Source organism: Papaver somniferum, chromosome 6 (assembly GCF_003573695.1).
Source record: "Papaver somniferum cultivar HN1 chromosome 6, ASM357369v1, whole genome shotgun sequence".
Taxonomy (NCBI): Eukaryota; Viridiplantae; Streptophyta; class Magnoliopsida; order Ranunculales; family Papaveraceae; genus Papaver; species Papaver somniferum.
In genome coordinates, this window is record NC_039363.1 from 10,377,744 (window position 1) to 10,393,270 (window position 15,527).

General features: G+C 36.5%; 2 protein-coding genes and 1 non-coding gene across 4 annotated transcripts; 2 read left to right on the top strand and 1 right to left on the bottom strand.

The window, feature by feature from the left end:
- The first annotated feature begins 3,200 nt into the window (after positions 1–3,200).
- On the top strand, positions 3,201–3,272 carry TRNAK-UUU. Its single transcript has one exon. It is a non-coding gene; the product is annotated as a tRNA-Lys (tRNA).
- A 1,256-nt stretch (positions 3,273–4,528) lies between these two features.
- LOC113286896 (chlorophyll a-b binding protein CP24, chloroplastic-like) lies at positions 4,529–5,789 on the bottom strand. Its single transcript, XM_026535537.1, has 2 exons — positions 5,456–5,789; positions 4,529–5,363 (listed from the first exon to the last, which is right to left on the bottom strand). Exons 1-2 carry the CDS (start codon positions 5,671–5,673, stop codon positions 4,814–4,816), a joined length of 768 nt encoding a protein of 255 aa, XP_026391322.1. The 5' UTR covers positions 5,674–5,789; the 3' UTR covers positions 4,529–4,813.
- Positions 5,790–6,563: 774 nt separating this feature from the next.
- Positions 6,564–13,229, top strand: LOC113286897. 2 transcript variants are annotated; one of them, XM_026535539.1, is made up of 9 exons: positions 6,564–6,893; positions 7,216–9,020; positions 9,518–9,654; positions 10,202–10,274; positions 10,817–10,904; positions 11,154–11,323; positions 11,540–11,683; positions 12,298–12,423; positions 12,620–13,229. In XM_026535539.1, the coding sequence occupies exons 1-9, from the start codon at positions 6,665–6,667 to the stop codon at positions 12,794–12,796; spliced, it is 2,949 nt and encodes a 982-aa protein (XP_026391324.1). In that variant the 5' UTR covers positions 6,564–6,664; the 3' UTR covers positions 12,797–13,229. The 2 variants fall into 2 exon arrangements, with proteins under 2 accessions (XP_026391324.1, XP_026391323.1); XM_026535538.1 differs by having other exon boundaries at positions 6,565–6,893; positions 12,295–12,423; positions 12,620–13,204.
- Positions 13,230–15,527: the final 2,298 nt, after the last annotated feature.

Sequence of the window (15,527 nt, forward strand, 5' to 3'; positions counted from 1 at the left end):
GTTGGAAAAAACTGCTATCATTTCTTCAACTTAACCTATTTTTTATACTAAAATGAAAAATTGAAAATATCTTTTTTACAAAAACGGAGAGAATATATGCTACGGCGTGAAGCAGGGAAGCATCTACAAAATAATGTCCATGTCTCTTTCAATGAACTAGTATTGAGAAAAATGTAACCAAATGCGATCAACCACAAAGGCCTAGTATAACCTAGGCATTGAATTTCTATCCAAGTAGTAAAGACTATCTTGAGCTTTAATTCTTATCCTCAGTAGGTAATAACTGAAAATGATGGCTAATAAAAACTAAACAGTATTATGACCGCAAAGTACTATCGCATCGCATGATTTTGTTTCTGTGATTTCCGTACTAGTTAATTAAAAGTAATCGGCACTAACTCAATTAAACCTCAGCATCAATGATACTTACAGTACATGGGATATTATCATCTGTTCATCACCCACCAAGTGGTGATGCGATCATTATTCCTAAGATATTTTTTGCAGAATCACTTCATGTGTACATCTTGATCCCAGATCAGTAGTAATCACCCAAAGTAATACAATAAGCTCTTAAAAATATCATTTCAACTGTCATGCAAGTATGACATAAGTATGATACATATATACTATATACTGCCATTTGCATATATACCTCTTACGTACATATATATATATACACACATATATCGTGGAAAGAGTATTCTTCAAGTGACTATTTTAATGGGCTCGGACAATCAAAAAGAGTTGATGATAAATCATTTTCAAACAAAATTCAACATCATCAACTGAGAATTACACAGCAAGGTCCTACCAAGTGGAAGACGATGATGGTGGATTAATCTGTCATCAAAACTAACAAGTCACAACAGCTTCTTTCTTTTTACATGGATGATCCAATTACAGTACCTACTACTTGCCAAATTAATAGTATCAATCAATGATATTTAATATTCAATTCTTAATTAACCTTCATTTTCAGTGATCCCTTTCCTACTTGCTTGGCTGGTCATGGTCCCAATTTTTGGACACTGTTTTTTTTTTCTTTAACTTGTATCTGATTTTTCTGTTTCTTAATGACTATTAAGGCTATGTATGACACATCATATACCACTAAAGTCTTAACATCCAAAGTTGTTGGGTGACCAAAATGGGGACGCCAGATATTATTATATTACGGTTTCAGATTAACATATGAAGGTCTAAACTCTAGGGTTAGTAAGTTCATATTCAAATATCATGATATCGTACAAGGTTGAGACTGGCCAAATAGATGGGAGTTTACAGAGGAGGAATAAAACGTTTTCACTGGTACGTTAACATGCTGTTGACGACATTGTGTTGACAAATTGTACTGGGTTATGTACGCGGTACATGGTTGAAAATTATGCCCCCTCGGTCCTCTGTACATAAAGATAGATGGAAATTGCCGATTCTCTTATAATAAAAAGAAGTATGGACATATCCGTCATTTCCCCTATTTTTCCACTTATCTCTCACTCTCAAGATAAAAAATGTTAACTTATTTTCTTATAATACTCATCAATTGTAAACAAGCTTATTATAGAGGCGGCATATTTTATCATAGGGACGGGAGTGTGATAGTAATGTCTTTTTAGTTGGTTAGGGTATGTTCTAAAGGGGATGTAAATTGACTAGGTTATCCTCCCCATTTTTTAACCTAAATCAAAACTAAATTGAAAATTTGTTTTCGTTCTTCTTCTCTTCTCCTCCTCCCATCAACCATAACTTCCATTAAAACTCAAAATTTCATCGTCTTCGATTAATCGACGATTCGAAAATTAATTAAGTGTAGTGTAATGACTTATATGAAGTATGTTTTGAAAAATCCAATTAGGGTTTAGTTTATCTTGTTCGATTTAAATTTAATTTCTATCCAAAATTAGGGTTTTAGATGAAAATTGAAATTAAAGTTTCTGGGTTTATGTGAGTTACGGTTGATTTTAACTCTACTACGAACCGTAACTGGAGATTTTGATGTTGTTACGATTGGTAATAGTTCAACTACCAACCGTATGTTCTTGTATCTGAGAATTTTATTCAGTTACGGTTGGTATATATCATTTGGTTACCAACCGTAACTGTATATACCAACCGTAACTGGTTTTACAATTGGGTTTTCCCCAAATTTAACCAGTTACGGTTGGTATTTCATCTTTTACGAACTGTAACTATGAATTACGGTTGGTTACGAGCATAATGCCAACCGTAATTAGCTCTGAAAATGTAAGGAATTGAATTTTTTTACGTATTTGAGCAACAAAAAGCTAGTTGGGACTAATTTAGAAGTATACCTGGCCATTTTTAGGCATTGAGTTTTCACTTTGTTGGTTAATTTCTTTAATTGATTGAGATTGACCTTCACTTTGGGTTAAAACTTCTTTACCATCTCCAAACTTTTTTTTTTTAAATTCTAAAATCTGATTTTGAGTTAATATAAGTGAAATTAATCATTAACATTAAACTTGATTATCATCACTAAACTAGGTTATCAATTATGAGGGTTAATTTGTCATTCCAGTTTTTTGATAAGGGACACCTTGAATGAGCATGTAATGATCCTTTTTGTCCTATTGGAATGCCGCCACTATAGAGGATGGAAGGAGTATTTTGACATTGGTGACAATATCTTTCTTCATTTTGTGGATCATCTGCTGCACGATAGAATGAGCATTTTTGTTAGAAAACTGTGAATCCCTGGCACCCAGAAATCCAATGTTTTTTGCTCTCCGTCTACAAGATGATTGAAGATCTAGCACGCGCAACATGTATTATTATGTAACTGTTGCTGATTTTAGCCGCAAGTCTACTGTGGGTAGGAAGATAAGAAAATTCTTGAGCGAAGAGGTTTTAGAGATTAATGTGAGTTGAGACTAGATACTCGAGATCGTTTCATTTCATGTGATTAATGGGGATGCAAATGATTGTAACCACTTACCACTGCCCCCTCAATCACAGAATGGACAACAAATGAAACATGATAAGTCAATTTATCGATCAATATCAATTAATAATTGGAAGATCAAAGACAAAACATCAAACCTAACTACATACCTAGAGGCTAGAGTAGGGAGTGCATTTTTCATTATAGAGGGGAATAATGAAACCGTGCGCTGTTTAAAAATTTTCAAAACGAACTATTGAGAAATATAGTTTATCTTTTAGGCTCCTTAACATCAGCCGACTTAGCTCAGTGGTAGAGCGCGTGACTTTTAATCCCGTGGTCAAGGGTTCGATCCCCTTAGTCGGCGTTTTAAACATTTTTTTTTTTAAATTTATTTATTTATTTTTATCTCAACCAAAAATGAAATTTCACGCAAAATGTCAACCAAATCTGAAATACGACTAGTTTGGTGTTCCAAAACAAGGCAGGAATTCAGTCCTAGCCGGTTGCATCCAACATCCCATCAATCCAATCTGTTTAACACAGCTCACCCTTTGAACTCTTAAGCCAATTTATCTGCTGAATTCTTTTTGATATTCCTGTAACCGTGCTTGAAGAAATTCCTCTTAGCATCCTGTAGATGTTCGTCTAGCACAATAAAATTAAAAACTCTTTAAGCTCAAACCCTAGTTGTTAGCAAAGTAAGCCCAAGGTTGTAATGAATTCTTATAACCTTGTACTCATTAGTTGCATAAAGATAACCAAATCCACTCACTGAGTAATCATCCGTTGCATCTTCACGAGGAAGAAGGACGGTTTCTCTGGTAAAAGGATTATAAATATTGATAGGATCATCGACATGGTTATGAGTTTCAAGAAAACAAACCAAACCCCTGCTGGAGCCAACTATGGGACTATAAGTCCTATTTTCCGCCTGGTAGTTGAGATAACGACGACCGAGCCATGAAAGTGCATTGTAAGAGAGTTGTTTATGGATTCTCTTGTTATTGTTTTCATCATATTCTCCATAGTAAAATGGCACATTATCATAATCATGTTTACATGCAAAAAGAAGATTTATCTTTTTGTCGCGCTTAATATGACGCAAGAGATTTCGCCAGGTTTTGCATACTTGCTTGCACGGTATCGCATATTCGAAACATAAGCGAGAAAATATATCGCGAAGGATTTCATGAGGAAGGTTATCCATCATCACTGTTCTTGCCGTACAAAAATTCTAAACCCTAGCTTTGCGATCAGTCTATGAATACAAAATATACAATGCCCTTTTGTTTTTGTCTCTCAAAGGTTTTAAGTGCAGAGATTGATTTTTATAGTACCCGGAGACTATGAAACCACAAGGAAAACCTTATATCATGAGCTCAAACCATAGCAACCTATGTCTTTACCATTGTAGTCTTTCACAAGGACGGGGTAATAGCACGAGAGTGCACGACCATGTGCTGCTATAATGAATTTGCATAGAAAAGAATATCCATCTGCGCCAGTTGCCACAACACAGTCGTTTCTTCTTGCAGCAAAGTTCCTTTTACTGCAACATGAGACCCATTTTGCATGTTTAATTTCAAGAAACATACAAGATCATTTTAAGGTTTGATGTAACTAAAGTAATTAACAGACTCTTAAATAGAATACATATCTTACAAATCTGTCATTCATTCTTCCTTCCCTGCCACAACCTTTACAAGGACACAAAGAAATGAACAAGAAGCTACAAGGAGAAAGAATTTTGAATTTTGGAGACGGAATTAGTCTATGATAACTCGAAACCCACAGTTTCTAAGGCATATCGTTCGTACCGTAATCTCCATGGATTAATACCTCTACGATACTTCACTTACATACAACAATTTTAAAGATTCAAGTTCAGATTTAGACATGTTTTAATTACAATCCCAAAAATCCAAGGGGTGTTTTGCCTTGTCCAGCTTCAAAGTAAAATATGAGCATAGCAACCATGGCAAGCCTTGAATGTTTGATCTCAGCCAACTTTAGTCTCTCCAATTTCTCAGTATCTGGGACGTACACACCGTTCTGAATGGTACCGGCAAATGACAATGGGTCGAAGAATTTTCCACCAGGGTAACCTTGTTCACCGGTAGCGTTAGCAAAGTTCTCTGCAGTTTGTGACCATGGGGTAGCCCATTCTACGGATTGTGATTCAGGGTTGAAGAAATCTACCCATCTCTTGCTTTCTACCCATCCCATCAACAGAAGCTGGGTTCCCAACAAAGATCCGAAGGAGAATGGTGCAATGGCACCTGGATCAGCACCAGCCTCGAACCATGGAATGCCACTGTAAGCTTGACCAACGAAGATTCCAAGAACTGCTGCCATTGCCCATCGGCCGTGGATCAATTCTGCTTCTCTGTACCATTTGAGGAATGCTGGGTCTTTGCCTAGACCCAATGGGTCAAAACCAAAATCTCCGGGCAATCTGCCATTATCATCCAGAAAGAGCAAAAATGTTAATGAAATGAGTCTGATTTTGTGCACACTCTTTGAAAGAGATTAGTTTACAATACTTACGAGCCGTCTAGCCATTCTGGGTCGACGAGGTTACCACCACCTCTAACTGCAGGAATCCATGATTTCTTTGCGCCAGCTGCAGCAACGATGACGAGTTTACGTGAACTGACAACAGTTTTAGCAGTGGTTGCTGTTGTGGAGAACAAGCTTTGGCTTCTTTTGCCTCCAGATAAGAATGGAGCATTCAACACTACAGCAGAATTTGTAGCTACTGCCATTTCTCTCTTCTCTTGAAACTGTTAGGTAATGTTTTTAGTAGTGTATTGGTAGTAAGTTAAGAGAGAGATGTAAAGAATGTGTGTGTTGGGAATACTCTGGTGATGATAATCACTTAATAGACATCATTTTATGAAGATGATGGAAATCTTTTTGAATCCAAACTGGATAGATTTCGGACCAATGGGATTACGAGCTACATCCGAATCTATGTACACGTGGATTGCAGATGCACCTCTAGTTTTGTTGTAAGAGATTTTTCAGGTATACTTCGCTTGAGCCAATAGTTTTAGTTTGGTGGGTCCTCTTCTTTGTGTGGAATGCAAAGACAACTCACTCCCACCCTTTGTTTTGCCAAGCCAGTAGTACCTGCGGCATTGAGTTGAGCTGGTGATTTTGGGTTAGGATCTTCCGTTTGATTGAGAAGAAAATGCCCCACCAATCTTGCCAATCAGGTTTAAGATTTTTTTTTATCCGGTCACTGATAACATCACCCAATAACTCTACCGCTATACCACATTGATATCTGTTGGTTTTAAGAGCTATTTAAGCCATTCTTATGACTTATACAGCCACCCAATTGCTCTTAAGCGTAAAAATTAAATACAAATTGTACTTATATGTGCAACACGAGTGTAATGTGCACCCAGTGACATTGCATTTGAAATTTTGAATCATCGGAACCGGAAAATCTAAAGCCAATTCTTTTTTTTTCAACCTGATGGAAAACAAATATCAGTTGCCATTTTTCCAGAGCAGTCTCATTTTTGCAGTATTGTAGGTTAATCATGTTTGGGTGGAAACATAATTCATAAGCTTATCCTCCTCCGTCAGTTGTGTGTCACAGGAGGAGACAAAAACAGATGAAAAAGGTATAACTAAAATTAAATACGTGTCTAATTTCCCTGATTGTCATCAGCCACCAATGGAAACATGATTCTTCCTCCTCGTTCTTTCCTCCTTAAACCCTGAATTATAAATAACACCTCACCAATGGCTGATCATTTTCTTCTTGATTTTCCTTCTAATTCCTTTCACACTTCTTCTATTCTCTGCATTTCCTCAAAACCTTATTATAATTTCAATCGAGTCACTCAATTTCATCAATTATCATCCAGAAAACGAAGATCAGCTCATCAGATTTTGGCAAAACCATCAACAACAACAACGATTACACCATCAGAGACGGTTTCCGGTGATTCCAGTCATCACTCTATTACTGGTAAACTCTAACTTTTCATTTTTCAGTGGCACAATTGTAATTTAGCTGTGGAAGGAGAAATTTGTCTAAATTTAGTAAAGATTTGATTTAGTTGAGTGAAAATTTGAAATTCAGATTCTTGATTGCGGAAGAGAGTGATTTTATGAATGTTTTTGACCGATTATTTTTGTTTATGTGCGGATCTTGCTTGTTTAAATTTGATATATTGGCTCAAATTTTTTGAACATGAAAATTTGTAGAAATGATCGAGTCTGTGATTTGAGATCGATCTGGTTGTACATAGTGATTTGCTTATTCACACAGCATTTGATCGTTTCGACAGAGTGTTCAGACGGAAGCATAATTTTCAGGTTTGGTGCACCACCAAAGGATATGGAATCTGAAAAGTCCACTTCCTTAGAGGGAGATTTTGAGGTTGAAGGTGTGGTGAAAGGCGATGAAGTTGTGTCAGCTGAAGGTGTGGTGAAAGGCGATGAAGTTGTGTCAGTTGAAGGTGTGGTGAAAGATGAGCAAGCTTTGGTTCCGGTTATGAGTGAGAAAGTAGAATTGCTTGAAGAAGAAGAGGTAGGTATGCCTGAAGTAGGTTCCGCCGAAATTGGTGGCACTGGTGATGAGAAAATTGAGGTTGTTTCCACGGAATGTGTAAAAGAAATGGATACTCCGGTAGTATCTGATATAAAACAGGATAATGGTTGCGTTGTAGATACTGCAATTGATGATAATTTGGCTCAAGAAGAAGTTAGTATTCCTGTAAAGAGTGAGGAAGCTGTAGCTGAATCAATTTGTGAAGATAGTGTAGTATTGAAGGTGGAAAAAGATACTAGTGGAAATGTAGAAATTAGTCCAAGTGTACAGTCTGACATGGTTCATGGTTCTGAAAGAAGTTTGGGTGTTGAGGAAGGTGTTGTGGATAGTGGTAGTGTGATTGATGGTGTTGATTCAGGTTCTGCTTCAGAACCTGACTCAGTCCTTGATGTAGATGCGGTTATTGACTCTGACGAAGATTCTGAAGAGAAGGATATGGACATGCTTATGCCTCAAATTATTGCTTTAGATGAAGGAAAAGGTTCTGTGTGTGTGGAGGATCCCAAGGAGGATAAGGATGACAAAGTTACTACGTATGCTACTGTGTCCGAGACTTTGGAGGCAGATTCTGGTGAGAAGCTTGTTGATGAAAGTGTGCCTCAGACTATTGTTTTAGATGAAGGAAAAGGTTCTTTGTGTGTGGAGGATCCCGAGGAGGATATGGATCGCAAAGTTATTACATATGCTACTGCATCCGTGACTTTGAAGGCAGATTCTGATAAGAAGCTTGTTGATGAATGTGTGCCTCAGACTATTGTTGTAGATGAAGTAAAAGATTCTCTGTGTGTGGAGGATCCCGAGGAGGATACGGATGAAAATGTTGTTACGTATGCTACTGCATCCGAGACTTCAGGGGCAGATTCTGATAAGAAGCTTGTTGATGAATGTGTGCCTCAGACTATTGCTCTGGATGAAGCAGAAAGTTATGTTTGTGTAGAAGCTCCTGAAGGGGATACTGGTAACGCAGTTGTTACAGATCCTACTGCTTCCGAGACTTCGGAGGCAGATTCTGGTAAGAAGTCTGTTGATGAACTTGTGCCTCAGTGTAGTGCTTTGGATGGAGGAAAGATTTCCGTCTGTCTGGAAGATCCTGAAGAGAATCCGGATGATAAACTTGTTACACATTATACTGCTTCCGAGACATCGGAGGGAGATTCTGAAAACAAGCATGTCGATGAACTTATTTCTCAGCCTACTGCTACAGAAGCTGATCCTGTTACTGAAGTAAAACAAACCAGCAAAGGTAGTGAGGTTAATATCAGTGCTGATGTTCCGGATGTATCATCAGACACAGAGTTTGTCCCCAATCAGGACCAAGAAATTGTCGGTTCTAAAGAAACTAATGAGAAGGTTAATGTGGTTAAAATACCTCTGCCTACGTATGCCGAGCCTGATCCTGCTACAGATGTAAATAACAATGTTAAAGAGCATGGTCCTGCCGCGGATGTGAATAAAAATCTCAAAGAGCTTGATCCTGCCGCAGATGTAAATAATACTCTTGAGGAGCTTGGTGAGACAAATACAGTTCAAGATGCAGTAGAGGTTAGTGTTCTTTAATTACTTTCTTTCAGAAGGTATGTTAGTCTCTGCTGATAATTTTTATCGAAACTATTTTATAGTCAAAGAGGTCAAGGTTACTTGATAGCTAAATTAGCAATAGTAGAAGCATGCAAAGCACATATTTATGCATGTAGACAGAATAGTTGTTTGATTACATGAGCTCTTGGTCATTTTAACTATCTTTTGTCTTTAATTTTCAAGTAATTTGTAGTCTAGGTAAAGAAATTGGATGACATTTTTCAGATACCCGCATGCCTCCTAGTTACAGGTTTCATAAGCTCAGCGCGTTCGTACATATGGTGTAGTTTTAGTTGTCTCTGGCCGTAACTTTTGAGGATTGTCTAGGAGTGGTTTCATTCTTGTGCATTGGCTAATGGCCGTTATATTACAATTTTGCGGCAAAACTGCTTGCTAGTAATTCTAAGAAATGAGTTTCATTGAAATAATTGACCAACACTTACTGGTTATGTGGACTACAGATTGAAGACATCAAGCCCGTGGTAATTTTACACACATATAGCAATGAAGGAGATTCGGAGAACAATGCCACTTCTGAAGCAACGAGCTTAGGATCCGTAAAGTCCCAAGATGCTGAAATTCCTCTAACTTCAAGCACGTAAGTTATATTTCTTCCTGAATATATAGTAACATACTCATTTTGTCCATTTTGAAATTTCAATCACCATAATCTGGAATGAACACCGACGTGAACAACTGGATGTACATGTGATGTTATATATCTGGTGGATAAGCCGCTCCTTTCGAGAGAAAATAAAAGGAAACCAACATTTATGTACATATGTTTTAGTTGTACCTGCCAAAGTTGTTGCTTTGTCACAGAAACTAAACCTTTTCAAGCCTTCTTCCATATGCTAGTTTCCTTTCCATGTAGGAAAGCGAGGCCCCCTTCATTTCTAGCCTTGTTTCATTAATAGGTGACATGGTGAAAGGGTTGAATTTGATTGCTAAATACTTATCTTCCTTGGGGAAATTAAAATATATGTAGTACCAAATACATATTTTCCTTCTTGCGATTATAATTTTACCCTTCTAAACATTAACTATCAGAACTCCTGTTCATTTCTATATGATCTATCTTGTTTCTTTGCCACTTTATTGCTACTACAAAGGACTGATATTTCGTCATCTTACTTATGATATAGAGAGATCCCAGTTGTTTCAACCCCAGGTCTCGTCCTATCTTCAAGTGCTGCTATGCTACCTCATCCTTCAAAGGTATCTTCTTTTGTAAATCAGTGCTCTTCTCTTGTAGTAACTCGATATAATAATTTATACTTTGGGTTCTTCAGAGTGAGATTCTTTATTAGTTTCTTAAGCTAATTAATGTTTTGTCATGCTGCTGCCTGCCGTATGCTAGTCTGTTAATGGTGGAAATTCTATTGCTGAATCCAATATCATTAACTTAGTTGAATTTTGAGTTCATAATCCTGAAAGTGTAAAGAAGTATACACTCCCAATTTTGACACTTCCAAGTATTCTTTCCCCACTCCCGTTTCTGGCTGTACCAACATTTTCTGTGAGGAGGAAGAACAATGGTCGTCTTTAGGTATAGGTGAATTACATGGTTCCTTGAACTTAATGTATGCATTCCTAATCTCAGTCAGCGTCAAAAAACCAATTACACCTCCTGATGTTAATGCGTGGTTTTCAGTTTTTCTTCTTCTTTCTCATGGTTGTTATGTAATGAATATTGACATCACATTCTTTTGGGTTGAAAAAGATATCAAGATTAGTAATCCAGAGTATAACAATGCCAGGCATTATCAGGTGGAGAGGATGCATTTTTCATCAAATGTCAGAGGTGGTTAGGTGTAGCTGATGGAGTTGGTCAGTGGTCACTTGAAGGTACTCATTTTAACTTTGGTGTCATCTATTTTACCCACTTCTACTTGTCCTGTATGTGATTTTGTTTTCCTTTGGAAGGATAGGGTAATACATTGATATCTTTGTTAGGCTCTGTGTTTCTTCTGAAGGACTTCATAGAGAGCTAGTAGTTTGGTAGATGCCTGCTGATCCAAGTTTCTTTTTGTTCAGTGCCTTTGGAATCAGATATCATTTGATTGAAACTGATATTATGAACATAGTTATTTTCAGGAATTAATGCAGGATTGTATGCTCAAGAACTAATGGAAAACTGCGGAAGGATCATATCAGTGAGTGAAAGCATTAAAGTGACTGAGCCAGACAAAGTTATTATTGGCAGTGCTGCAAAGGCACGTTCTCTTGGGTCCTCGACTATTTTGGTTGCTTACTTTGATGGCCAGGTATGTTCATATTGTAAGTAAACCTTGTGTTTATTGTTCCATTGTTGGGGTAAATGTCACATTAACCTGGTTATCCTCTTGCCTTCTTAGATATTGTCATGGCAAAAGAAAGATTAGTCAGCTTCATCAGAAAAAGAAACATGCACTGATTTGAAAAAACCTTGCTAGGTGCGATTAGTATAGCATTCTTACTGATAATAATTAGCATACTTGCAGGTTTTTCATGCAGCAAATATTGGAGACTCTGGTTTTATCATTATAAGAAATGGTACTGTTTTCAGAAGATCCTCGCCAATGCTGCATGGGTTTAACTTTCCATTACAGATTGAGAGAGGAGATGATCCCACATCGATGATAGAGGTAGCTTTGTTGTCATTGTCTTTTTTATATTGTTAAGGTGTTATCCGAGATATATCCTATACAAATAACTCAGAATATATTTTTAGGCCTTTTAGTGGATTTGTTTACCACATCTGGAGCACCTGCTAGTTATTTCTTTTCAGTTCCGGCTTTGATATTCCTGTTCCTTGAAACATAAGATACAGAAGTATGAGTTGAGATGTACTTACATTGTTTTCACAATTCTATACAGAGTGCATGCGGGCACACATGGAAATAGTGCTATGGTCGACTTTTTGCAATAATGTATTCTTATCGTTGCAAATATTATTGTCACTGTGATTATACCATGCTATAGTCGTGTCTCTACCGCATGTGGTAGAAACAGTGTTCATTTGGCCATCCACTAATTGCAACTGTATTTTCAATGACAAGATGATGGTTTAAGTATGGGAATATAGTGAATTTTGCGAGAATGATCTCCACTGAAGAATTTTTCTTTTGCCAAAACCAAACCTTGTACTGTCTTCATGTGGGCTCAATTCACCATTGTATATTATTGTAAAAAAGAACCATTTTAATTTTAATCGTGATCTAAGAACTAATCTAATCATCTAATTTTTCTGTTTCAGAAGTATGATATTGATTTGGATGAGGGTGATGTAATCATTGCTGCAACCGACGGTCTTTTTGATAATTTATATGAGCAAGAGATAGCATTGATCGTCTCCAAGTCATTGGAAGCCAATCTGAAACCAAAGGTCCTACATTTTCTTTTTTCTCTGTGGATTTTTCTGAATTTTCCATCACTGCCATAGCCGGCCCTGGCCAGCCACATTCACTTATGTCTTTAACTTTCATGTGCACAGTTATGTGTATACGGAATTTCAAACTGTTACCCTGGTTTCCCACTAAGTTTTGTCCCTTTGAGACACTCTTTTTTTCTTTTTTTTACAGGAAATAGCAGATTTCTTAGCTAATAGAGCACAAGAAGTAGGAAGATCGAAGTTAGGAAGGAGTCCCTTTGCAGATGCAGCGAAGGCTGCAGGCTATACATCATACAGTGGGGGAAAGCTTGACGATGTGACTGTTATAGTTTCTGTAGTACAAAACAGCTCTGACTTGAATCTGTAGTTCCTCTTCATTCAGTTTAATTGTATTTATATGAGAAGATACTGCTTCCCCATTTTAGGTACCCCTTTCCACTTTCCACGTTTAGATTCATCCAATCTTCTTGACCTCTTAAAATGGCAGGTGAAGCTAGACGCAAGAGGCGGTTGTGAACAAATTGCATGTTCCGATGGTAAATCTAACCATATCTCAAAATGACACAGGATGCCTTATTTTAGACGTAGCTGATTCATTTCACAAAATGGGCATAAGTCTGCAGGTGTCCGCTAAAGAACGAAGTGCAGCTTTCATTACTTAAAATTTATTGTCCCACACGGCTCATGTATAAGAAATGTGTCTGTTTAAATACCGTTCCGAATCATTTACGGATCGATCAATGATATAACAACCACAATGTGGATAGGGTTCCCATAAACTTTCGGATTACCTGAAGAAATTATGTGCAACTATGAGCTCATCTTTTTTAAAAAGCGCATGCGCAATTATAGGTCAGGTGCACGTCTCATGGTTTTGGTTTAGGGACACTGGTTTTAAAAAGCGCATGCGCAATTATATGGCTAGCCACGTTGCTAGTGTTCGGATCGGAGAATTTTTTTTCATAGGTCAGGTGCACGTCTCATAGTTTTGGTTTAGGGACACTGGTTTTAAAAAGCGCATGCGCAATTATATGGCTAGCCACGTTGCTAGTGTTCGGATCGGAGAATTTTTTTTCATAGGTCAGGTGTAGTTATTCAAAAAGGTGTTGAAGCTCGGTTTGTTATTAGGCTTCCAATCAATTTCTTAACTACTTGTATTGTATTTGTTTCATTTTTGACTAATCTTTGAAAACTGTCCTTCCAAGTTTTACATTTTGCAAGGGGTGTTGCTTACACCATAATCACGTTATTTTGACTAATCTTGAAAACTGTCCTTCCAAGTCTTACATTTTGCAAGGGGACTTGCTCACACCATAATCACATTATTTCAAAGTGTCATTTTAAACTTATTTTTAAGTTAATTTTTTCTATGTTTTCTCATTGTGATATTCGCTATTAATCATGCATTAGGAGTTTTTTTTTCCTTCATATACATATAAGATGTTGATTTGTTTTAATTGCTAATGTTTGTTAAAGTTTTTATTGCTAACGAACATTTTTCTTTTTGATCGATAGCGTGGTCGTCTGAGTTTTTATTTTCTCACTCTAACATTATGCAATTGAATTCTAAGATGCCCGAGAGAATTGAAATCAATCGACTAAATGATCATTACTATAATGATATTTACAAATGTGGATACACAAGTGTGATGATGACATGAAATTTTCCTTAACATTTGTGGATGATAGTAATGCAAAAACCAATGAACCATGTAATTTCTCATGTCCACCTTTAGTAGATATTGAAATTGTTTAGTAGTCAATAAGAATTCATTTAGTTTTTTGATATTGGGTCTTGTGATACTAAAATGTTTTGGAGAAAGATTCGTATTAAAAGATTTGCAATATTCAATTTAATGTGTACAGTCCCAATCTCTCTCTGCCTAAGAAAATCCAATTGCACCTTTTGATGTTAGTGTGTCTTGAGGTAATTTTTCTCATGTCTGCTAAGTAATAAATCTTGATGTTATAGTCTTTTAGCAGATGCTCATCACTCGAGCAATGATATGACAAGCACAATATGGACAGGGTTCTTTCAACTTTCAGATTTACCGAAGAAATTGTGCAATTATAAGCTCAAACCGGCAACTTCTTTTGTAATCATTTTGCGATTATGAGCTCATACCAACAACTTTTTCTATTTTGATTCTTGAAGTAACCATGCGTATTTCATTTTTGGGCCAGATGATTTCTGTGTTTTCTTGCAGTGTCACGCTATTTCAAAAGTGCATTTTCTCTATGTTTTTTCATTGGATATTATTTGCTAACCATGGATGAAGAGTTCTTTTTTTGTTCATATATAGGAAAACGTTGGCTTGTTTTAATTGCTAATGTTTTCTAAAGCTAACGACGACCGTTTTTCTATGCATGATAGCGTGGTTGTCTAAAGTTTATGTTTCTTACCCTGGCATTGCGGAATTCTAAGATGCTGGTGAAAATACAAGTATTAGGAGGCCATGTAATCTTCTTACAAGATTATGCGGTTCCCAAAGAAACACAGATTTTTCTCCCGTATTCAAGTGGGGAACCCAAGGTTTGAAAAACACCCGTTTTGCCGTTATAACGGTCACATCCATATACCGTGGCCGTGAGGGTCCCCGAACACCGTGTCAATATAAAGACGATAAATAGGAAATAATGGTAGTTTTTTAGGACTGTTGTTCCGTTTTCACACAAGTTATAACTGTTTTCCTAAAATTGAATTTTACGTTTTTTGTTTCTAAATAACATTTTAAAACAAGTTTTTTAGACAATTTTTTCCGTTCTCACGTCAGTTATAACCGTTTTTATAGAAAAAAGAATTTAAAAATATTTTTCTACAATCTTTTATCTTTTAAATTAAAAATTAAAAAATTACAATAAATTTTTTGAAAATAAAAGAATAAAATAACAATATATAAAAAATGTCGTAACAACGTCATTAGACCCGTTATAACTGTTTTCACGCACGTTATAACCGTTAGATAGGAATTTCATATCATAAATTTTTTTTATTTTCTATTTAACTGTTATAATGCCCGTTATTTCAAAATAACATATAAAAAACGCGTTTTTTTTTCCTAAATAACATGTTTTTGTCCAAAACGTGTTCACACCCG